The following is a 25,068-nucleotide window of genomic DNA, read 5'->3' on the forward strand; positions in this document are numbered from 1 at the left end:
ACGTTTACGCTATTTAAACACATCTTAATAGAAACACTCCCTGTTAACCGGGGGTGTATTCATCAGCATCGCTAATGAAATCTGCGCTTAATTGAAAAAGTTCGGTTTGAATTAACGTCGATTTTCAATTAAGGTTCAAGCCGTTCAATTAACGCAATTTAGCAACTTAGATTGTAGATGATTGTAGTAAAAACGCTGATTAGATGGTTGTAAAAGTCGAAGTATGGCTATTTTGCTGGATGGCAAAGTGGCAGAGTCTCTCAGACTGAATAGACTGTAATGACCAAACTGAATGAATGTTTTAAGTCAGCAATGAATGGTTGTCGCTAATGTGATGCCTATTATCACTGATCACTAACACAACGCACATGTAGAGATGATCAAGGTTTATGGTTTTGTTTTAGTTGTTTTTGTCAGTTTGTCATATTAACTGCGTCACTCTTCTTTTCCTTCAGTTCTCTGGTTTCAGACACTGCAGCAGCGCCCCTGAACGCCCCCTTTAAAGCGATCGGACAGCGACACCCAGACGCAGCTTGGTGCAACTACAGCTACAAAAACAAAACAGAGCCAAGTCACAGTTCCTTTTGTTTTTATTATTTCACGCCCGCTTTGACTATATGAACGCAAACAACGCCAATAAAGCCCCTTTGAATTGAATATTGAATTGATAGAGAGAGAATACAGGATTGTGCACGAATGTCCCTGTTCCCAAAAGAAATTTATCAAAAACACAATTAGTTTTAATTGCCAGTTAATTTACATATATGTACAGTTGATTATATATATACATATACAGACGGATGACAAAGAAGAAGATAATCAATGCCAAGGCTGAGGAACACCATTCTTTCTACAGATATTCCCTCATTTGGTGTTTTGGTGATGGTGGTGGAGAGCACTGTCTAACACGTCAGTTCAAAATCTCTCATAGGTGTTCAATTGGGTTGAGATCTGGTGACTGTGAAGGTCATAGCATATGATTCACATCATTTTCACACTCATCAAACCATTCAGTGACCCCTTGTGTCCTGTGAATTGGGGCATTGTCTTCCTGGAAGAGACCACTCCCATCAGGATAGAAATGTTTCATCATAGGATAAAGGTGATCACTCAGAACAACTTTGTATTGATTTGCAGTGACCCTTCCCTCTGAGGGGACAAGTGGACCCAAACCATGTCAGCAAACTGCCCCCCACAGCATAACAGAGCCACCAGATCCCCTCGCTGTAGGGGTCAAGCATTCAGACCTGTACCAGTTTTTCCTTCAATTTGTCACCCGTCTGTATAGATTTCTACACATACATCTCATTACCTTTAAAACATATAAAAATGTCTTTATCCTGAAACTGGATTGTTTGCCCAGTTTTCCTTCTTATATAATGCTGAACATCCACCCAAAATATTCTGGTATACACACAGTGATAAAACGAATTGCAAGAATATTCAATATCTCTAATGTCTTTTTTGCTGGATATATCTGATGCAAAATTTTATCACCTTTATCTTTATTACTAAGACAAAATTTGTCCCCAACTAGCCACATTTTCTGCCAATTAATTTCTCCATAAAGCAAAGCCCAAAAGAATCTTCCTGAGTTACAGCTTGTATGTAATTCCTGATGTATTAATTCAAGCATTTATTCTCAGTAATGTGATCTTCCCCAAGGAATAAACACTATTAAATGGATCTATCAATGACGCCTCAATTACTGAACCTCTAAGAAGCTGCAGCACAGCCCTTGGCAAAGCATCAAAAAAACCACTGCATACTTACATCCATGAGATAGACCCTTCTCCCCAGAACAGTTGAATGTTGCAAAAAGATGCGAAAAATAGAGTGGTTATCTTCTAAGCAGTGGAACAAACCCTGCTGATGGAACTCTATGAAAAATATAAAGGAGTCATCACATACACATGAAGTTGTAATTGCTTTTTCAGTAGAAGGCCGCAGTTAGTATTGTGATATTTTTTTCCAAAGAAGTTAATCATGTAGACATATGGCAAACCAAGAATGAGGTAAATATTCAAAGAAACAAAGACTTTCAAAAAACACACATTAAAGTCACTCAGCACGACACGAATTTATGAAAGGAGTGGAGCGGAGTTACAGTGAGAGCAGCAGGCAAACATTTTTAATCCGAGAGACCATGCTGAGAGAGGCTGATCCATATTCCTCCTCATTACAAGCTTATTTACAAGATGAGATTATATGTGGCAACAGGATCAACTTACATTACTGTAAAAATAAGAAATAATGAAATATGTGGCTGCACAACTGAGATTATTGTTCTAAGTGAATTTTGCATTATTTGATCAGCCTATTTGAGGATGTATAAGAGTGTTTCCAAAGGATGTTATAACCTGCCACACCTCCATCCTTTGAGTTTGCGTTCATCTGATATTTTCCACTTAGAATAAATCGATTGTAACATGGAGTGATTTAAAATGGCTGGCACAAAATTGCAAGTGAAGCAGGCTGTGACATCAGCATTTTATGTCCTCCCTGGTTATCAAACTGTTTAGCTAGATTGAAGTCACCAACCAGTGCATGTTAATATTAATTCAAGCTAAATTCAATATACGGCGAGAGTTGCTCTCATCTAAAGCAAAACCCAGAGAACCAAAAGGTTCAGATCACATTTAGTTTGTTGATGCTGTCTATTTTAATTTGGTCAAGGTCGGCGTTATTGTCTCTGTCTTAATAGGGGAACCCATTAAGCAGAATATGAAAATGAGTGTGGTGAAAGGACAGAAGCCAACAGAAGAAGGGTTTTTTGTTGCCAAAACCCAAATTGTTTTTTATTCACATTCTAAGCAATAAAAAATAAATACATGTCCAGCAGGGGGCTCTTTCAACTCACAACTGAAGGCAGTGGCACTGCATTTGATTTAACACCTCTCTAAAATTAGACCAACTCACACTGATAAAATTGAGTAGAGATAAAAACCAAGACGGCATGCTGAGAGAAAATATTTTAAAAAGTCCTCTGTAACTACAGAGTGAGATGTGAGTTATTATTTACATGTATAAGAGAAGCATGATGACTTTCTGTGATGTGAGACATGAAGTAAAAAATGTGTCAAACAGATCTGAAGGATGAAATACAGACAGAATCAAAGTTCTTAATGTCAGAAAATGTCAAGTACACCCACATAACTGTTCAGACATTAACCACAGTAGGACACCTTTAAGTCCAACTCATTAACTAATTAAACAACACTCAAAATGAAAAGCTCAAGGAAAGTAATATAGGCCAATTATCTACTTATATAGAAGTTTGATTTATTTTTATTGTTTTGTGTGATTTAAAAGTTTAGACTATTGTTCAGAGAAGAAATTGGGTATTTCCTTTAAAATCTCCGAATAGGGGATGACCATAGACTGTAAAAAAAATATAATAGACATAGCCACTTTGACATCACCCACTGGTTTGTGGACTCTTGGCTTGGTTTATCCTGCTGGGCCCATAGACTTTACGTTGTGATGACATCACTGATTTTTAAATCGTTTTTCTCAGCTCGAAGAAAGTTTTACAAATAAAATACCTCCATGGATCAAAAATTCATAATAGAAAGAGACATAATAATAATAATAACCTAGTTTGCAGTTCAAGGTGTCCTGTCAACAGTTTTACAGATGTCTCTTTTACAATTTTTTTTTATAAATGCTTTTTGGGCCACAGGGGTATTTTTGCTGCAATACTGCAAGTGGCCACTGGGAAAAATTGGTTGCAAGGCTGAGCGGCGGCACCGTGTTGAGCCCTTGTAATACATCCATGGTGGACTCCCGTTTTTGAAGCCTCGAGTTTGCATTTTGACTGTTGCCATCTTGGATTTTTGGAGCCAGAAGTGACCATATTTGGATGAGAGGGTGGAGCTGACCCTAATGCTAGCTGCTAGCTTGGTTGGCACAATACATTTACGGTCTATGGTTAACCGTGATAAAGTTAATGCTAATTTTCACTAGCAAAACAGGCTTAAAACCATTAAAGCAAAATATACTTACCGGAAAACTGACCAGCTGACTCCTTGGAGGGTCTTTTAGTACAACCAAATGCCAAAAAAGTTTTTTTTAGGCGACCAAAATGTTACATTTAACTTTCATGAACTGAAAATACACTGAAATAGTGACAGCTATGGCTACGCCTATACTCTGTGAATCTGGGGTTACGTTATGCTTACGTTACCTAACTAATGTTGTTGGTGTGGTAGTGACTTGTCAATCACAACATAGCCACACCCTAAAGCATGCTCTGCTTTATCATCTATTTTACTCTAAATTGGACCATAATTTACAAAATGAACATCATGATGCATTGAAGAAGACTTGAAACTAATGATTGAGACCATAAACTCATTAGGAAAGTGTTTACTGAGGTAATGAATCAAGTGAGAATGCAGGTTTAAGTCACTACGCATTGGCTTCACTTTGGTTAGGTTTAGGCATGAGTATCAGGGTCAGAACCATCCAGAGACAGTAGGGGCGGGTCTTTGCAGAATGCAGGTGAGAAAAAAAATAACACGAAAAAACACTTGGCAGAGCTGTCTTTTGGGATTCTGTTTCTGCCTGTTGGAAATGCTTTGAAACACAGCTAAATTAAACTTGACACATGAATGTATTATAAGAGTTGGATACCGGACTGAAAATGGCGCCCATTCAGTCCAATCAGAATTGCTCGCCTGGTGCATATGCCAAAAAAGTTTCTCACTTCCGGGTTTGCTTTCGCGTTGTGTGGCCCACTGAATATGCGCAGTGGTGTTTCCCCCGCTGGCCCCACCCGCAAGCTCCCGCACGGTCCATAGACTTTACATTGTGATGATGTCAAATCGCCTTTCTCAATTTGAGGAAAGTTTTACAAATAAAAAACTTCTATAGATCAAAAATATTTGAATAATTATTGATTTTGTTTACAGTTGTAGGTGTCCAGTCAACAGTTTTACACACATCTCTTTTATAATGGTGGTTTATGAGGATAATGCTTTTTTCACTACAATACCGCAAGTGGCCACAGGGAAAAATTGGCTGCAAGGCTGAGTGGCGGCGCCGTATCCAGCTCTTATTATACATCCATGGCTTGACAGTTAATCCGCTATGGAGAAGGCTAGTTCAGCAGTATCAGTTACCCTGGATACTGAGCAGGGAATCTTATGAACCAATCACAATGTTTGTTTACAAACACTGAAAACCCCTGCATCATATACATACAATTTAATGGCGTGGAGCAAAAATACATGTCAGTTTAAGCAAGTTAAGAAGTAAACAAAGAAGCGTATAAATAAGTATAAGCAGTAAGTAGTGAAAGTAATTAAAAGTAAGCATAAGAAAGTATAAACGAGTAAAGCAGCGGTAAGGCAGCGTCCCAACATGACACAGGCAGTCACCAGTTAACCTGACCAGCGGTGAGATGTTGCTGTTGGGTAGATGTGCTTTATCAAAGATGCTATCAAAGCAACACTGTACTTAAAATAGAATACCCCCTGGTTAAAATCTTGCTGTAAACAGTTTTCAGATTATTCAGTGAAAGTTCCCACACAAACTGTAATGCATGAATATAAGTTTGTCATTGCCAGGAGAACCGACAAAATTTAATTCACTTTCATTTTATTACAGTGGAGAAATCTCATAGACAGACATCCAAAACCTCAGCCAATCGTTGAAAACAAACCAAATTACCAACCAAAACAACAAACACTTGACAATAACAAAAACAAGGTTTCCAGCTAGATGGTGGCGCTACAGGGAGCAGTTAGCAGATAGAGTGCAGTCCTGCATGTTTTCTCCCATCCATTATTATCATGTCTTCCTTGTGTTTTCTCAGCCACGTGCAGAAAAAATTCAATAAATTGTGGTACTCCAGCTGCTCAAAGTGCCCTATCTACATTTAACCACAATGCCATGAGAAGCTTGCACCATATTCAAAACTGGCATCAAATCTGGTCACATTCATAATCCTGTTTACATATGTGTTGATCGTAAAGTTCCTAATATAAACAACATTTTTGCTCATATTTATTCACATTTTTTGGCTGTGTCTATGTAAATAACATTTAACATATGAGAGTAACTATTAAAAAAAAAAACAAATGTAAATATATATGAAAAAATATATAAATATATGTAAAGCAAATACATTTCAATGTAGGTATCTTAAAAGTATAATTTTGGTGTCAGTACTGACCCTCAGGTATGATATCTGCTGTAGTACAGTTTAGAAATATTATAGCACGCTTCCCTGTCAGGCAATCTAAAACATTTATAACTTTTTCACAGTCTGGTTTAGGATTTTCTTCTCATAACCAAAGACAAAACATGTTTATAAATAATGTATAATGTACATTAATTAGCCCAAATGATCAATAGTTCCTTCTCTGTTTCTCGTATTTTCTCTTGTTTTCTCGTATCCACCAGGCAGGGGAAACCTTCTTCCCATTTAACTAAAAATATAATTTACCAGAATATTAAATAGCACCAGGGTCAATAACACATACCTGCTGTTTTCAATATTTTCATAATGCCAGCTTAATACAATCATCTTTATCAAAATGATACTGTCAAACATGAACTGATTCTCATTAAAACAACATATATAATGGTCAACACACTCACATAATGTACAAGGATCCTGCTGTTGTTGTTCTCTCCCATCAGCAGCAGGGAGGACAATTATATAATTTTGACGTCAGCATGTTTCAAATCCACAGAACTCAATATAGTGATGGTATTGTTATGCCACCAGGACATATTCATATCCCAATCTAGTAAGTGCTACATTTTATTTTGTTCAGTTCAAGTCAGTTGAGTGCTTTCATTGTCCCAGTGTGGAAATTCAATGTGCAGCTGAAGAGTGAAAAGCACATATAACAACAGCTCCAATTCTCAACTCCCACACTACACCTACGATTTCCAGGAAAAAAGGAAAGACAAAGAAAGCTGCTGCCTCTTCAGCTGCAGTATGTTCATCCATTGCAGTGTGTCATTTAGAGTTATGGAACTCTTACAGGACAACAGATGTTTTACTGTTGTGTTTTTGTGTTGTTAATCCAGCAAACTAGCTACGTAGGAAGTAACTGGCCTGATAGCTTGTTTTTGGCGCTATAATCAGCTACACATGATATACGTATCAAAAAGTCCTTATCACTCCAATGAAACTGAAATCAACAAAAATGACAAAAAAGATCTTAAATGTTAGGCTGGATTGTTTATCATAATTATCAGCTGTAAGGAGAAGCTAAAGTATTGCTTGCTGTTAGGACAGCCAACACAACACATGCTATACTGTTGCAAGCTGAAATAAGTGTGACAGCTGTTTTACCCATTCAAAAGAGTTACAAAAACTTATACTTGGCTGATGAAATTATTCATTGTTTAAAAACAGACCGTTGTATGTTCACTTCTGTACCACTGACATTTAGCTGGAAATAATGTATTTTATGATATACATTCAATCTTAAAACCCAGATACTGATAGCCTATTAACTATACTGAAGTAGTTGTCAACTCTTTTATCACCTCATACATGCTGGTCTCAAAACAATCTCACCACAAGGTCCATTTGGTAGCTGTTTCAAGGAAGAGGAAGATCGTGTGATCATGGAGTGTAGCAAGGAATTCATTGAATACTCAAGAAACGTTCAGTCTCAACTTGTAAGCTACCATGGATGAGAAGTCCTTGAAGTCCTTTGAATAAATGGAAATTTGAACTTCAACAGTCCCTGATGAGGAAGATTTCGTGATATGATGGAAAGCTCCAGAACAGCTACTAAATTGACCTTCTTGGACTGTTTTGTCTAGAGCCGCAACAGTTAGTTGATTAATTAATTAGTTGCCAACTATTAAATTAATCACCAACTATTTTGATTCAGAAATTCTCTGATTCCAGCATCTCAAATGTGAATATTTTCTGGTTTCTTTAGTCCTCTATGACAGTAAACAAAATATCTTTGGCCTATGGACTGTTAGTCGGAACAAAACAAGACATTTGAGGATGTTATGTTGGGCTTTGGGAAACAGTGATCAACATTTTTCACCTTTTTCTGACATTTTATAGACCAAACAACTGCACACCTCAGCATAGATCTTTTACATTCTCTCTTTTTTATTAGTATGTTCTTGAAAAAATCCCACAGGTATTGTGATCATAATCCATTGAAACCAGATAGGTAATGCCAGAAGAAAACCAGCTCATTAAAAAATGGTTTCCATGAGTAATGCTCAGCAGTGCTGATGAAATATTTTGGCGCAGCTGTCACCTCTGACACATCAGCTCTTTCCAAATGAGCTCAAAGTGCCTGCTGGAGAGAATAGCTGAACTCAAAATGAGATTAGATAATCTAATTTTTCAAGTCATATGTTCTATAATTATATTCTGTAAGCTAAATGGTGGTGTGCCAGACTTATTGTTGTCTTGTTATGGATACTGGACACCTTGGTTCTTGTGCTCTAGTAGGAAAGATAGCCGTCCACTAGAGGGCAGAGATGGTTTGTGTAAAATAAATATGAAAGGGAGCTTGTGGGTGGCGTGTGTGTTTGTGTACATGTTTGTGAGAAATCAGTTATGTAACACTGTTTTAGCACCAACATCTCACCATGGTAATTAGGACTGTGCAAACACAACGTGTTGGCCAAATAATGTGAACGATTTGTGCTGCTCCCTTCCTTGCAGCATGACCCATATTTCTCAGTAGTCGTAGGCAGAACAGAGTAGTTCACGCTCTTAAACTATAGTGGGAGGCTTGTGTGTGTGTGTGTGTGTGTGTGTATGTGTGTGTGTGTGTGTGTGTGTGTGTATTGCCACACTGAGTGCCTGCCATGGTCTGAAGATTCAAAGCAGAAACCACATTACGCTTGAGCTGCTGTGGCTTGTATCTGGATCAATAATTTACTTGGAAGTAGCTAGTGGTCATGTGGCATAATGTATGTTGATGGACGACCCATTTGGTTTGTCCACTTTTCTCCCTGCACAAGCCCAGTGCCATGTATCAAGCTCGCTGTAATAGTGTATGTATTGATTTAGTGTGATGTTTATGATGCAGTCTTGTTTATTTCATACATTTGGAGCCCTAAATCACCTCTCTAACATGTATACGTTCTGTCCATACCTTACTGTTAACCTTTGGCAGGTCAACAAGTGGCACTCTATGAGGAGGAGGTTTTCTGTATAGATGATAGCTGTTTCCATGGCAACGTAATGTTTTCACAGCTTCACTTGCTCGTGTTAAATGGATCAGGACCATTATACTGGGCTCATGGCTTAATCTTGAGGATAGCAAGTCTGTAGTAGAAGGAAGGAAAGTATACAGAGCAAGATAGGAAGATGGGAGGTGGTGATTTTAGCCATGCTTTTAGCATGGCTTTAGGGATGCCAATGTCTGCCTGTCAGTCAGTCCACCACTTTGGTCCAGACTGGCCACCTAAGGCCATGTTCAGATTGAAATGTATCATTAGCTGCAGCTAATTGTGGTATGAACTCCACTTTTTATAAATAAAGGTTGCAAAAAACACAGATACTGAACATATGACAACAAAAATATTAATGCCAGTCTATTTACTAGGTCCATTTATTGTGGAAAAAGCTAGTAAGTAAACCTTGAGTTGAAAGTAGTAGTAAGTGCACCTTGAGATAAGATTTTTAAAAAAAAATCTAACTACTGTTTCTAAGCCCAGGAATGAACTTGAGATATTTGTGACAGTGATGCATTGCATGTTCTATCTAAGTCTGACAGGAGATGTCTTTTAAGAATTCACTTCTAAAGGTGTAAATATTCATATTTTATTTATTTAACAATAGGCACTCCTACTGTTGTGTAATCATCAGGCACTGCTCAATAAATAACCAAGAGAGGAGTGGAGAAGTGTCCTCTGAAATGTTGTAGACAGTTGGTGAAAGAGCATAAAATGCATTAATTTCTGCAACAATGTTGCACTGCTGTGATATGATCTGATATGATTCCATCAAGAACAACATACACGGTACAATGGTTTAAAATGTCCTTTACTTAAATGGGCTCTTTTTGAATATATTATCATTCATCATTTTTAATTTATATATAAACTAATGTGATTGACAGTATCTCCACCATTTGTAGAGATTCACTTGAAGTGGACTTTTCTAAATTTGGCATGTTTCAGGCTACCCATACCAACTCCTTAAAGAAGACAAAAACACAAAGGGTACCTAGGAGTAGAATTTATCCAAAAAAAAAAAAAAAAAAATCTGTTATGCATGATGGCAACAACTATACACACTCTTGCAACTCATACACATGCAATAGGCACCTCCCATGACCACACTAAAAGGCCTTTCATAGCATTCAGAGGCACTCTGCTCTCTCAATCAATGGAAAGTTGCCTGCCAGGCTGTGTTACTGGAGACCAGAGCTTAGCTTTTACACTGTGGTTTGATAAGGCTTTCACTCAACAGCAGGCAGAGTGCTGCTGGCCATCTAAACGGTGCCTGAGTCTAAAGCTTCACACTTTTATCACACACTGTACCAGATACCATCATGACACGAATTTCAGTTCAAGACATACTGTAAGAACGACTACACATGCCTCAAGGAAGAATTTTGTATGTTAGGAAATCTTCAATGAGTTGTTAAAATTAAACAAATATTACAAGATAGTTGCAAAACACCACACAACTTGCAAGTCTTCAACTAATGATCACACACAATAAAACAAACAAACTAATCAAATGACACTGACTGCACAAGCTTAAGACTCAACTCAGATCCTAGATATAATAATACTAAAGTCTACTATATATATATCCATGTACATGACATTAATAAAACAGAGGTTTGTACAAACACTCAGCCCCATTTTAGATGGCACCACAAAAGATAGAACGAAGAAATAAATATTGAACATTAAAAGACTAAAATGGAAAAATACATTTTGAAAGGGAAAAATACTAGAGGTCCCAGATTTCTATATCCAGTTTGCAATTTTAGCACAATATTAGGAATCTTTGGCTGTAATAAAAGTATACAGATTGGACATTCTGCATTAATGGTACATAGTCCCATATTCCACACAATCACAATCCCAACATTTTTGGTGATTTGATATCTATCTATTAAAGTAAGATATTGTTCAAGGCAGATGTGAGAATGTTGAATAGCTTTCTTTGATGAACACCTCTATATACTTTTTAGCCATCCTAGCAGCATGGTTCAAGGGACAGTCAGTTGGTGCACCACTTTGGTCCGAAATATTCGACAATTATTTGATGGATTGCCATGAAATCTTGTACAGACATCCATGGTCCCTAGATGATGAATTCTAATGACATTTGATGACTATGATATCAAGTCAAAGTTTTGACTAATTTAGTGAAATAGCTCAACATCTACTAGATGGATTGGCAAAAAACTTGTTCCAGACATTCATGGTTTCCAAACGATGAGTCATAATGACTTAAGTCATCACTTAACTTTTCTGCTAGCGCCACAAGCAAGTTGACATTTTTCATTGTAACTGAAATATCCCATGGATTGCTGTATAATTTGGTTCAGATGGTCATGGTCCCCAGAAGATAAATTGTAATAACTCTGATCCTCTGATGTTTCCTCTAGCGCCATCATCAGGTCAATGTTTCAATTTGTCCAATACTTTGGTTTATGACCAAATACCTGGAAAACTAAAGACATTTCCATCAGCCTTAGCTGTACTTTGGGTTTAGTGCTAATTAGCAAATGCTAGCATACTAACATACTAAAACTGTGAACATGGTAAACATATCTGCTAAACATCAACATGCTTTTAGCTTTTAGATCAAAGCACTACTCCAAAGTTCAACTGCACAGAGTCTCTTGTAGTCTTGTTAATACAGAAGCTGCTGGACGGACATTCTTACACCCACATTCACTTATCCTGGAGTTATCTCAGCCTGCAGATTCACTGTAACCTCATAGTCATCGTACAAGAGAGCATGTATTGGATATTTTAATATTTATGGCTTACTCTGTTCTCAGTCAGATCTAATCCTTGAACTCATGAATAATTCTACAAACTCAAATAAGCATCAAACAGCAGCATAAAGAATGTTTTCCTTTTTTGATGCATAATTACGATTTTTGAAATTAAATTTCATGCCAGGATGACATGCCAAATATGTCTTTCTGTGCATGATATTTTTAGAGCTCACTGTAGGTTTATGGTATCAAATTGTGAATTATTTACTAATGAGTCTCACTTGACCATGAGAACATTAAAGAACCCATAAATATTAAAATAGTCAATCAATCTTTTCCTACGCTCAGCTACTGTGCAGTATGTGTTCACAGCAGACAAAAGCAGTGAGCAGATTTTGTTTAATGTTCAGTGATTCCAAAACTACAGTTAAACTATGTAGCCTTGTCTTTGTGCCTCAAAGACACCCAAATGTAAATCAAATGTTCCTCGTGTGGACTAATTAAAGAAGGCTTACTTGAATGAGCTTAAGCACTAATTAAAGTGTTAAGAAAATGAAGCAAATAGAGGGAGTTTTTTTTTTGTACACAGCTTCCCAGACATTCCTTAAGCACATTTGCCAAGGGTTAAAGAAGAGTAATCATTTACCTAGAAATGTGTCAGAAAGAGTCAGGATAAGCATGTGACTCAGAAATCAGTCAGGTCAAGCACAGTGACTGCCAGACCACAGCAGCCAGTCAGCTGACTGACTGCAAGCTAGAGGGGGAGAGGTGGAAGAGAAAATGATGAAACACACCATGACTGCAGGCAGTGAAGCATAGAGGACTGTTTATTGTACCCAGTACAGATTATCATAAACTCAGCAGTGTAAGAAACACATTGTGAGGGGAGGGGACTGAAGCCTATACAAGTGCAGACAATCCCTGTGCCTGGGGTGGATCCCATGATATAACGTGTGTCTTCAGTGCAGCCTTTGCTGGAACTCTGGCCTTCACACACATAGTTTACAACCCAGATAAAAACATCTTCTCATCTATTCTCCAACCCAATACAGAGGCCTCTTAAAGAAACAGTCTGCAGTAGTAGCGTCATAAAGACTGAGGATTGTTTTTTTTTTTTTTTTTTTAAAAAGGTACATGTCTATTAGAGCCAGAACTATACAGCTTATACATTAAAATCAAAACAAATGCAGCCTTATAGCAAAAATATATACTTTATATAAGTTTGTCTTTGCCCCCATTCAGAAACACAGATAATGAACACAAAAAAAAAAAATGCAGAGAATATCACAAATATCTTCTTTGTCCAAAGACAGTAAAGCGATATGTTAGTGGACACACAGTCTTGAGTGATTACACCATGCAAAGAGAAGCAGAGGTCTCCTGTTGACAACTTGTGATTGTGTCCAAAAGAAGGTGTCGAATTTCACACCTTTTTTTTTTGCATGCAACGTCCTGATGCTCCTGCCATACTGGTGCATCAGAGGTACTAGTACACTGCCGAGGAAACATTAAGCACCCAGACAGAAATACAAAAAAAAAGGAGCAATGTGACCATTTATCATACATAATAACTTCTTCGGCTCTCATGAATTATCAACACCTCTGGGAAAATATGTACTTGCATATGCATCCCTTTTGAAATGGAGGAGATGGAGTGCTAATCATCCCTAAACTTGACCAATAAAAAAGGACCCAGCAGTGATGAACAGACATGTACTGTAAAGACTGTGGGCTCCCGCTGTGGGGTGCAGTCTCTAAAGGGGAAGCAGATACAATCTCGTACACGGGCAGAACGATTAAAGAACACAACATTTACACGAGAGAGCAGCCCAACCGACTAGCCTGAAGTACAGCGACACCCCAGGATCCTGAGAGCTCTGGGTCTCTAAAGTCTCAACAAAATTGTGGAACAGCTGGCATATTAAAAAAAAATTGTCATCATATCTACAGAAAAGAAGCTGATTTGTGGGTTCAGAATATGTTGTGTGTGTGGTTTTTTTTTTTTTTTTGTCAATCCATGTTTGAGAAATTAAAGCCCTTTCACGGATCTTATAGTTAAGATGTGGTGACATAAAAATGGGGGGACCCAAAAAAGGCAACTATAGAATAGTGCTGCATTTAGAATATCTCATTAGATTTTAAAAGATTTCTCTCTGTTATTTGATTGTTTTTTAAGAAAATCAGATTGTCACAAAATCAAAAATGTAACAACTCTTGCAGTCTTGTACAAAGGGGGGGTCTGTCAGTTCATTTAAAGTTGGCGGCCCGAGGCCTTCTTGCTTCGTTTGGTCTCCATATCAGCAGCAGCCTCCTTGCCTTACTTCATGAAGCTTGTAAGGTGGGCAGAGCTACCGAGTCCAGTACACCGCCACTGGTTTCACAACCCTCTCCCTTTCTCTTGCTCTCTCTCATATGATGGTGCAGTAGAAAAGCTGTCGCAGGTTTTTCCCTCATTCATTCTTAGCTGGGGAGCTTTGAGAGTTTTAGTCTGTAAGACGGTTTTTCCAGGGAGGAGGAGAGCGCAAGGTTTTCCCTCCAAGCTGCTCAGCAGTTCCAGCTCTGGATTTTAAGAGTGGGCGTTGAGAGACTTTGGGAGTGTTTGCGTGTACATGTGTGTTGTGCATCAGGACCCCGCTGCATGTTAGTAGCCGTAGCCGTCTGGGAAGGGCAAGCCTGCCACGCACTGCTCCCCAGCGTCCAGCAGATAGGGAGCGGTGTCATCGTAATGGGTGAGGGGCACAGTGTCGTCGTCCAGCCCCGGCAGGCTATCCGGGTCGGCCTTCAGGTTGGGCCTCTGGTTGTCGGGGAAGGCCATGGAGAAGAGAGCCTCGGGATCGCACACGAACTTGTACACGTACCTCTCACCAGCAACCTGGGAAGCAGAGGTCAGAAAAAAAACCATATTTAAATCACATGAAACTTCTTTGGTTAATACTTCTTGTGGATTTTGAGTGCACGCATATTTGTGAACCATGTTTAGTTTCCTTGACTTCCCATAATCTGACGTATCCACCCATACTCTAATTTTCAGGTCAAATTTGAGACTTGTTCTGATTGGTTGAAATATCAGGCTTTAAGCACCATAACATAATATAAATAGACTAATGTATTTAGTAAAAGGGGAGATGAAGCCTGTGGGCTAGGATTCACTGGCACTTGTTAGCAACTGCTATACCCTATACCCTTACACTTGTAATCAAATATCACTATTTTAGCCCCATTTCGCACACAGAATGCTTGGGAAAGAGGGTGGAGGGAAAGAAAAGAAAAGGGTGAACGTGCCTTTACCTTCTGCATGATGCCCTTCTCGTAGTAGTAACGCAGGGAGCGGCTCAGCTTGTCGTAGTTCATGGCCGGTCTGTTCTTCTGGATGCCCCAGCGACGAGCCACCTAAGGCCAAAAAAGACACACAGAGATAGAGAGATAGATTACAAACTATGTAGTGCAAATGGAAAATGTTTATGTGCATAAAACTAGTCAGAAAACACGAGTGCAGTAGTTGACAGCAGGGACTGACCTCCTCAGGCTCAATGAGTTTGAACTCCATGCCACGACCAGTCCAGGCAATGAAGTGGCCATTAGCCGGGTCATCCAGCAAAGTGACCAGGAACTGCCAGAGCTGCAGGGAGCCACGACGCTGGTAGGGGGGTCCATCTCGATAGACAGAGGGTTCCTGTTTTACTTTACCTGCGAGTGGAAGAGGAGGGAAAAGGAGAGAGGAGGGAGTATAGAAAGATACAAAGAGGCAGAAGAGGAAAAAGAGAGAGAAAAAAGTGTCAGTCAGCTCTGTACTCCACCACGGCCACAGTGTGGTGAGACATTCCTGCCAGATGGTAACTGTGAAGTGGACTCGCTGTTCATTATGCACCATGAGCAGTCAAAAGACTGGACTCAGAAAACGCTCACAGTGGCCCACTTTATGAGGATACAATATCTAGTACTTAATATTGAAAGTTTCTTGAGTCTCACCTTCTAATCTTTCGGGGACCACACAGGTATCATCAAAGTACAGGTGAGGATCTCTGTCAAAGGAGAAGCCTTGAAGAAAAAAAAAAAAAAAAGACAGAAAAGCAGAGTTAATAAGATAGAGTGTAAGAGCATATAGAGCGTGGGAAACAGGCTGTTGCTCTGAGACGAAGGCCAGTGGCCACGCTCTACCCAGTAATCCAAAGCTAAATAGCTAGGCAGCTTCCCAAGAGTGGAAGCTTGTACTGTGCTGAGCTTCTGCGAGCTGCTGATGTGAGAAATGTACTGTATGTGTGGAGCGGCTACACAGGATTCATTGATAGATTCACTTCCCCTTGAGCTGTCATTTGAATGCTGCTGACCGCTATTCTTTCGCCCGGCAGTCACCCATGCTGAGCTTTCAGCAGCTCAATAAGTCACACGGCTCAGGGTCACAAAGACTTCACTAATGAAATTATTCATACACCCGAGAGATGAAAAAGACAAAAACAACAAAATAATCTGAACTTACTTTCATGGTTATTTTGGTAGAAGCTCCCCGCTCTCCCAAATGATGACTGACAGTTAGGCACTTCTGTAAACAAAGAAGATGGGTGTGTAAATTTAGACCAGAGACATCCCAACCTCACTGTCATATCAAATGTGCAATACATCAAACTCCACCTCGCAGCTGACAGATATATTTGGACCAGTGCCACTGTGTATAAAGATACATAGCTTTGATATAGTATCTTCACTTTGTACAGTCCGAGCTATATTAGTGTGTGAAGTCATATTGATAAATATATAGAATAGGAAGAAAAGTTGTTTTTCTGTCCAGTCACTGGCCATGTTCTGTAGCTCCAACAGCTGCCCAGTCTCTCTCTCTCTCTCTCTCTCTCTCTCTCTCTCTCACACACACACACTGGAGTGGACTAAAGCCCAGATCTGAGTACCCTGCACAGCACACAACATCCCTCGCATGTCTACCAAGCCTTTAAACAGGATTAGCACCATGGCTGCTGTATTAAATCTCAATGACAATCAAGTTATAGCAGTCCTCCCCCCTGAGGGGTCAAGGCCTGTCTTCCGTTCACAGTGTCTCTGCGGTGCATACCAACCCCTCCACCCTCAGCCATTATTTCTGTTTCCTGTCTACTGATAAGACAACCAGAGATCAATCTTGAGCGAAGTGTTTCCTCAAGTCTCTGCCCCTTCTTGTCCTCACTTGAGGAAAGAGTCTTACCATGCAAGCAGAGAGAGAGAGAGAAAAAAAAAAGAGGGAATCAAAGAAACACGTGCATGGATTCAAATTGGGGCTTTAGATCTACATCAATGGTTTTGGCACAGTCTGTAGACCACCAACACTGGGGGAACAATATGTCCCACGTCAGTATGCTGAACATGCGCATCCTCCATCCATCTAGAGATGCTAGGCCTGTGACGTAGGTATTTAAAGGCCATAAGAAGCTAAGAGGATTTGTCATTACATCACTGACCGGCCAGCCGGTCACCCACCACGCAGAAAAGGAATGAGAGTATACGAGAGAGAGTGTGCGAGAAAAGATAAATTTTTTTAAAAAAAGTTGCAGCATTTCATGAAATGAGGATGTTAATGCAGCAGAGCAGGGACAACAGCTGGGTGTGTGGGCGTTAGGATCAAACAATGTACCAACAGTCGCTCTTGCTTGTTTGATTTATGCCATGTGAGTAAACAGCATTTCTGCCTTTGCTGTTTACCAAGGCTTTTTGGAGAGGACTGACACTGTTCGGGCCCTTGGGTATCCTGCACAATCAAGCAGAGAATTTCCAGGCTTTTACTTTATGATCAACTCGCCGCGCTGCAGGTCATTAAGTCCTCTGGGGGTACTGGCCTAGATCTATTCCAGGTAGGCTCAGTGAAGAGGTTTTCTGCACCTGGCTGGATGACCCATTTACTTTTTGCCCTTAGAGGCTTAGGCTGAGCTAAAAGACCCACTTTTACTTTACCGGCGTGACTCGGGAGGAGTGATGCAGATCAGGCTTTGAGAGTGTGTGTGTGTGCGTGTGAAAAGAGCACCTGTGTGTGCCCAGGCCTCTGCTGCATGCTAAAACTCACAGTCATGTGTCAGTCGCCAGAACAAACATGGCTGGGCACATTCCTCACCCTCTGCCTGCTCTACTTACACACGGCCCTGGACAATTACTTTCACACAGCTAGCTAGGGACTTCCTCACTCAATGAGAAAGAGGGGGGGGGGGGATGCAGAAAGTTCCGCGGGGACATCTGGAGGACTCATCTCAACTCATATTAGGAACCGATCTTCAAATAGCTTCGCTACTCACCAGAATCAAAGCAGAAGTCACGAGGCTCCGGCTTGATGGCCATTGGATGGAAAGCAGCCTGACGTGGCGGGCACGGGGGTGGACCCGGGGGGCCCATGGTGGGGACGCCCTGCTCGGTGTATCGTGGGTCGATGAGCTCCTGCTTGAAACCCTGGGGAGGCACGGCCACCAGGGGCTCTGACATCTGCCGGTGGTACGGTGGCCGGCCTTCACGTGGCAGACTGTTGTTACTGTTGCTGGGGGGCTGCGGCAAGAACTGAGGGCGCCCTTGACTCTCTGACGGGGGAAAAGGTAGACATGGCTCTGACATCTGCCTCTGGAACCTAAACACGAAGGGTGAAGAGGCGAGAAGGTGTGATTAAGTATTTCGGACACTTAATGAAACACTGACAACAAATGTCTCACAGCCGGCTAAGGAGGCTCAGCTCTGAGTGGAGTCGCTCACCTGTGCTCAGGTGTGAAGTTGTTGGCATCCTGGCTGATCAGCGCACAGGGCACGGCGAAGGGCGGGCTGTGGCTGTGGACTGGGAGTGCTTGCTGGTTGGGTGGGCCTGCACTCGTTGTTATTGGCTGTTGTACGCGCACTGGATGCTGCCCTGGATTCGGATTGGCTACATGGGGATGAGGGGGAGGGGTCTGCTCGCTCAGTGGGTGCTGCGTTCCTGCTGTGCTGGTGGGGCCGCAAGGAGAGACTGGTGTGGAGGGAGGAGTTAATGGCTTGAACCCAGGAGTGGGCTTCCTGTCACAGGCACTGTGGATAAAGAGATGAGGCGACATCAATCAGAGAGGGATAATCGATACGCTATCCTGTGGGCGCTTTTATTGTCTTGGTATGAGCAGAGCCGTACCTGTAGCTGTAAAGGCACTTCTCTCCGTAGGGCATGGGACTCCTCTCCTGGTGGCAGGGAGAAAGCTCTTTGGAGGGAGTCAGCTCTCGTTTGATCTTGGCTGGTGGCGGGCCATGAAACATCACTAAATAGAAGGAGACACACAGAGAAACAACACGATTGAGTGCATTAGATAAACTCCAGATATCACCAATGTAATTGAATCCATAAACAGAAGTACAGCAGTTATCTTAACCACATTTAGAACTGATGGATAAACGGATGCTTGGACAATGTCTGCGTATTCCCCCGACTGACAGAGCCACTTAGCAGCTATTTATCATCCGCCTTAATGATGGTCGACTCCGCTCTCTGAAAACAACCATCTATCTAGCACTGCTACTGTAGGTAGCAAGATACTAACTGCACTATACACACAAAAGCTATCAAACTTCTCGTCTGATTTCCATTAGGGCAGGCCAATACCAATACCCATGAATCAGTGTGGCTGTAATCTAATGGCGCTGAATGATTTTCTTCTCCCGTGCTGTAACCATTAGACACTAGCTGCAGCTTTCTGAGTATCGGCTGCAGTTTCCGGGGCGCCACATAATAGCCAAGCAGAAACTAGATCCCTGGGCACAGAGGAGCGGGAGCCAAATAAATCACCAAGGGTGCTGATGGACCTAAGTAGAGCTAACAATGGGCACGTGAGCTTCCCTGTGTGCGCTGTGAAACCCTAATGGCTCAAGTGAGATTCCTCACACAGAGAGAAAAGTAAATAATGAGGAGATTAGGCATCTTTTACTCTGAACTGGTGCAAGGGGGTAGATTAACAGAGAGGCTGCCTACATGCAAACTCATACCCATCACATATCTCCTATAAAGTGAGAGCGCCCTCTCTACTCCGGAGCAAATTATATATAGTTCAAGCCTGGGTAAGGGAGAGAGTGCTTCACCATGTGATGTCCAACTGACTGTGTAGCTCATATCGGCAAATCTGGGCTTGGTGAATAGGCAAGTTGTAAGAGAGAATAGCCTGCAGCCTGGCAACAGTAGCAATTGCCAAACTCACACATAGCCCCAAATATACACACACACACACACCATACTGACAGCACAAGGTTAAGCACTATACCACAAACACTCTTTACAGTGAGCTGACTACATATACACACAACCTTTAATGGGCCCCTGTCTACAAGAACATACTGTACATCTCAATGCATTCACCTCAATAATATGTTGCAGGACTGCAGGCTGGTGGTCAGTCTGCAGCTCACTGTTCCACATTAACCAAGATTTAAAAGGCAGCCCTGACAAAGACAGGCAGCAACCACACCCTGTCTCCACCTCCTACGCATCAGACGAAAACATAAACTCAGAAAGACAGAGGGGAGGGTGGTGGTGGTGGGGGGGGGGGGGGGGTCATAAAATGCTCCATTGGGCATAACTCAAATACATCCCTCTGTTGCAGCCTAAAGACGATACACAGAGACAAACAGGAGCATGTTTGGGGATGTGAGTTTTTGGGGGAGCAGGAGTGAAACAGGCAGACAGGCAGCTCTGGAGCTGTCCTATCCACTGGAATCTAGCCCACTCCAGCAGCAGGGCCCGAGTGCGGGAAAGTGTGAAATCAGATTAGGAGCTTGGCTCATGTGATGCCCCATGCCAATCGGCTGATTAAACTCAAAATGGTGGAGAGGGAGAGAGAGAGAGAGGGAGAGAGAGAGAGCTCTTTCCCAAAGCTGTGTTTGGAAGACAATGAATTGTGTTTGTCATCGGCAGGATGAAGAAATCTTAATAAAAGAGGGGTGACCTGGACGTCTGGTCAGGGACAGTAACTCATAAAGAATAAGCACCTTTTTCCTCAAATTAAAAAAAAATGTGAATACAGTTGTCATAGTGGTGCATAATTCTGATGCACTGCTGCAAAACCTACCCTGATATTCAGCCTGAATTGCTACTGCTATTTGAAAAAAAAAATCATAGATGTGGGCAGCAATGCAGAGGTCTGGAGCCAGGCAAGGATAAAACATCCTAATCATGACCGGGGGTTGACTGATATTTTTTAAAAAGGCAGTTACAGAATCCCTTCAGGGGACACATACAGACTAACAATAATCAGAGTTGAACAATAGAAGTACTCACAGCTATCCGACTGGAAATCTGGGACAAACTGCTCGTCATCAGGCACCTGGGCTGTGAAGATAAAGGAGAGAGTCGCACAAGTGAGAAAAAGCAACCACGGACCCCTTTAGAGCTCTTTATAGCTATCAGCTTAACACCTTTATGTGCCAGAAAAGTGTGGGCAAAAAGGCGAAACAACGGAAAGTAAAATGATAAAAATCTGCTGGTTAGTTTCTTGTAGAGTATCTTAAACATTAAAAATGTTTAAAAAGAGTAATCCAACAGAGAAAAGGAGGAGGTGAGCAACTGTTAAAAGCTGTTTTTAGTGTTTTTGGGTAAGACAAAAAACAGTCTTGGTCAGCAGTTTCTCATGTGTAGGACTTTGCTCTTCTTGCTCTAATTGCTAACACAAAAATAGGAATGTTTCACATTCTCGTCAAGTTAATCTTCAATCTCCAAAACTTGCCCAATTTCAACTCGTTCACCATTTAGAAACAAAGGACCAAAGGATAAGAGATGTTTCCTCAACATTACAAAAACACATTCTTGTAGTGGAAGTATATTAGAAGTAAAATGTGTAGCTTTCAAAAAAACAGAATAAATCCACCGCCTTGTTTAACAGATGAAGGACTCAGCCTTCTTATGCCAACAGGCAGATAAACATAAAACAATTCTTCTGGAGGATAAAATAAAACAACTGTAGAACTCACCTTCTGCAATCCAGATCTCTTGCAGTTGACTGAGGTCTTGGAAGAGTTCTGCAAAATCAAGATGTGAAAGATACTGAGCAGAGGTTCCTGATTTCATTGTAAATCTAATTACAAGTTAAAACACAGTAATTACAGGGATACACCTCCCACGTATTGTAGCGGCATTGAAAATATGCACTTGTTCCGTTCATTCACATCAGCGACGTACCTTCTGTGTCCTGGGCGAGTTCTGTGTCGACAAATTTCCTTTTCCTGTCGTTCAGAGGCCTGTTGTGAGATGGTTCCTCTACATGAGACTTGTGCTGTTGGAAAGGAGAAGATGTAGAAAATGTCAGGAAGATGTCACTTCCCTCCCTGTGGTCAATGCAGATGGTATATAAAGTGTACTATGAATAGGTCTGCCATTCAAATAAATGCACAGTGATCTACAGTGACCACAAGGAGCTCCATCCATAATAAGGAGCCATGGGTTGAATGTGAGGATGTGATGTTCAAGGCTGGCATGTGTCCACTTACACTGGGTGGGACCATAAATGGGACTTGCTGGTCATAGAATCCGTCCATGTTATCTGGGTGATTGGGGGCTCCGATATTGGGGGGGGGAGGGGGAGGTGTTCGCTTTAAAGCGACAGCGCCTGGGTCGCTTTGTGGGTCACTGGAGAACACAAAATTGGAAGAGGACACATACAGCAGTTGTTACAAGGCTTCAAAATGAGCTGTATAATACCTCCGTAGCAGGAAGCACAGTATGAGAGCGCAGACCAAAAATAATGCAATAAGAAGAGTTTTTTTTGTCAGACTGAGTTAACCTCTATTGTCATTTTTGAGGTCACACTGGCCACCATCTTCTCTCAGCCCTTTATTTAACAACAAACAGCTCTTTGAACTGAGCCATGCAGAGTTAGAGGAAGTAGTGTAAACACAGCGTCATAATGGAACACATGTAATACAGTTATATAAGCTCACTGGCCATCTGTGGGCACTTTCCACTATAATCAGCTTGGAGATTTTGAGTAAAAGACTCGGGAAAGATGAGTCCTCACCCTTGGAGTCTGTGATGTGGACTACAAAGCAAAGCCCCTCGTACTAGACAGAAAAAAAGGCCATTCAAAGAGTTAATTAGTGCCTTACAGAAGCTTGAACTTAATTGTGGGTGACAATAATGCTGTTACAATTGGCAGGAGCTGAACTCCCTGCTCTTGCGCACACTTTGAAACAACAAAAGTTCCCTATAAACAACAATAACATACAGCCAAGGCACTAACACTGCCTTCTATTCTCACTTCTCCCTCAGCAGAGTGATATGACTCACTCCCCTATCTCTTGTTAATGGATGACGAAGAAAGGATAGCTGCTGGGCAATTATTACAGGCGCCGAGCACACATTGCACTTATACCATTAGCACTCACTGTACGTGCGTTCATGTGGCGCCACGTTCACAAAACATGTCAATCAAGAGCAGAAAGTTAACATTTAACAATTTCAAAGGCTCTGACCTGATAATTACAAAGATTAGTTAAAATAAGGCGAACAGTGAGTATAATTTTCCTGCCAGGGGTCAGATTTTTTAAAAGAACATGTATTTAAATATGAGGCAAAAAGTTACTTTAGTATGATAAACAACTACAGTAATGATCTACTAGTGTTTTATGACAACCGCGTCGACTATAGAAATATTAGAGAATTAATAATGTAGGATGTGGTCCCTAAACGCACCAAAAAGTTTACCACATACAGCTAATAGTCTGTCACGTTTATATCCACTGGGGAATAAAAGAAAGTCAACTATCAAAGTTCAGACCAACTTTCAACAACAAATATACATTTCGGTGATACTTTTTCTTCTCGGCTGAGGCTGGGGGCCCGTCGCTGGGGGACGAAGATCACCCGACACCCCCTCTACTCCTCCTCCCCGCCCTTCCCCCACCCATCCCTCCCTTCTCTCCCTTGTTTTTCTCAATGAAGTGAAACTCGATCCGTGTGGAAACAGAGGGAGGAAAAAAATGGCCCGTCCATTCATAAAAAAAAAAATCACAAACAGTCGCCTGACCCCGCTGATAAGCCAAAGCCAATATCCACGCAGATAAACCACAGCACACGCGGGGCTTAAATACGACCTATGGCGTCCATTTTTATAAATATAAGCGGACAGAACAATGGTTACCTAAGTAAAGATCTTTAAATAAGATGGCGTTGAGCTCGTTTGTAGTCTACAAGAGCCTGAGAGGAATATAGCCTATGGCCATAACGCGCCTCCATAAAAGCAAGTTCTCGCCGAAATAAATATTACAGCTTACCTTGTTTGTGTATATAAACGTCCTCTATCCCGAAAAAATGCGGTAGAAATGTCCACAGATACAAAGAAAAACAAAACAACGTGTGTCGATAGTCGTGTAGCCGTCTGCGCACTGATAAACTGATGTTCCTCCTTCGACTCACAAAACTTGACTGAGCTTTTCGTTAATGGCCCGGTCGGTTTTCCCTTGGGCTCAAGCTGCACGAAGAGACACACGCTGATTGGTCAATTTTCCCTGTCCATTATAGGAGTAGCCAATGACTTCCCGGGTACTAATGAATTATGCATTAGGTCCTGTTTGGCCAATCACAGCGCAGCACTGTCCTATTTTTATGAATGGCTGGATTTCATTCACATTTTTTCAACCTTCAATGCCAAGTAGCGCTCGTTAAAGGGCCAGCTGCCGTGGAAATATATTAAGGAGCAGCAACTAGCCTATACAGAGACTGCTGTATGGCAACGTCAGTGTCACGCTGACTTTCCCTAGACTCTAATCATAGATTATTACACAATAAGAACAAATTGGATTTGTAACTGTGCCATTGCCTTTGACACACTATATCTTATTGAACATACAATGAAGGTCTACATTTAATCAGTGGCAATATATTTGTGTTTCAGAAGAGTGACGCACATTTCTGAGCATTAATATGAATTGTAAAGAAGACAATGAATGCATTATAGAAATTACAGAAGAGCTCAGACCATAAATGTTGCATCTGAAATACTGCTGTCATTACTGGCTTTGTTTAAATATATTACTTGTTTGTTTATTTTCTAATAGCTGGAAAGCTGATTTTTCTGTCTACAGCCCCCCTAAGCCTGCATAACTGCTGGTGATAGCATAAAATGTGTATAGACATGTTGATGCCAGAATGTGGTAATTAACTTTGGTGTCCAGCTGACCTTTCACCTAGCAC

General features: G+C 41.1%; 1 protein-coding gene across 2 annotated transcripts; it reads right to left on the bottom strand.

Annotated features, from left to right (window-relative positions):
* Positions 1 to 12,724: 12,724 nt before the first annotated feature.
* etv5a (ETS variant transcription factor 5a) lies at positions 12,725 to 24,305 on the bottom strand. 2 transcript variants are annotated; one of them, XM_044366091.1, is made up of 13 exons: positions 24,150 to 24,305; positions 22,368 to 22,506; positions 22,060 to 22,153; positions 21,852 to 21,899; positions 21,163 to 21,213; positions 19,033 to 19,156; positions 18,630 to 18,935; positions 18,185 to 18,507; positions 16,393 to 16,455; positions 15,885 to 15,953; positions 15,433 to 15,602; positions 15,204 to 15,305; positions 12,725 to 14,787 (listed from the first exon to the last, which is right to left on the bottom strand). In XM_044366091.1, exons 2-13 carry the CDS (start codon positions 22,413 to 22,415, stop codon positions 14,557 to 14,559), a joined length of 1,629 nt encoding a protein of 542 aa, XP_044222026.1. In that variant the 5' UTR covers positions 22,416 to 22,506; positions 24,150 to 24,305; the 3' UTR covers positions 12,725 to 14,556. The 2 variants fall into 2 exon arrangements, with proteins under 2 accessions (XP_044222026.1, XP_044222025.1); XM_044366090.1 differs by having other exon boundaries at positions 15,198 to 15,305.
* Positions 24,306 to 25,068: the final 763 nt, after the last annotated feature.

The sequence above is a fragment of the Thunnus albacares genome, chromosome 11 (genome assembly GCF_914725855.1).
Source record: "Thunnus albacares chromosome 11, fThuAlb1.1, whole genome shotgun sequence".
NCBI lineage: Eukaryota > Metazoa > Chordata > Actinopteri > Scombriformes > Scombridae > Thunnus > Thunnus albacares.

What these genes read in the sequence shown, in the direction of transcription:
- etv5a (XM_044366090.1), bottom strand. Translation starts at nt 22,415, where the DNA reads ATGGACGGATTCTATGACCAGCAAGTCCCATTTATGGTCCCACCCAGT. An exon ending in ACTCGCCCAGGACACAGAAG is followed by an intron (nt 21,900 to 22,059) that starts GTACGTCGCTGA and finishes TTGATTTTGCAG; the next exon opens with AACTCTTCCAAGACCTCAGT. An exon ending in CTACCAAAATAACCATGAAA is followed by an intron (nt 15,954 to 16,392) that starts GTAAGTTCAGAT and finishes TTTTTCTTCAAG; the next exon opens with GCTTCTCCTTTGACAGAGAT.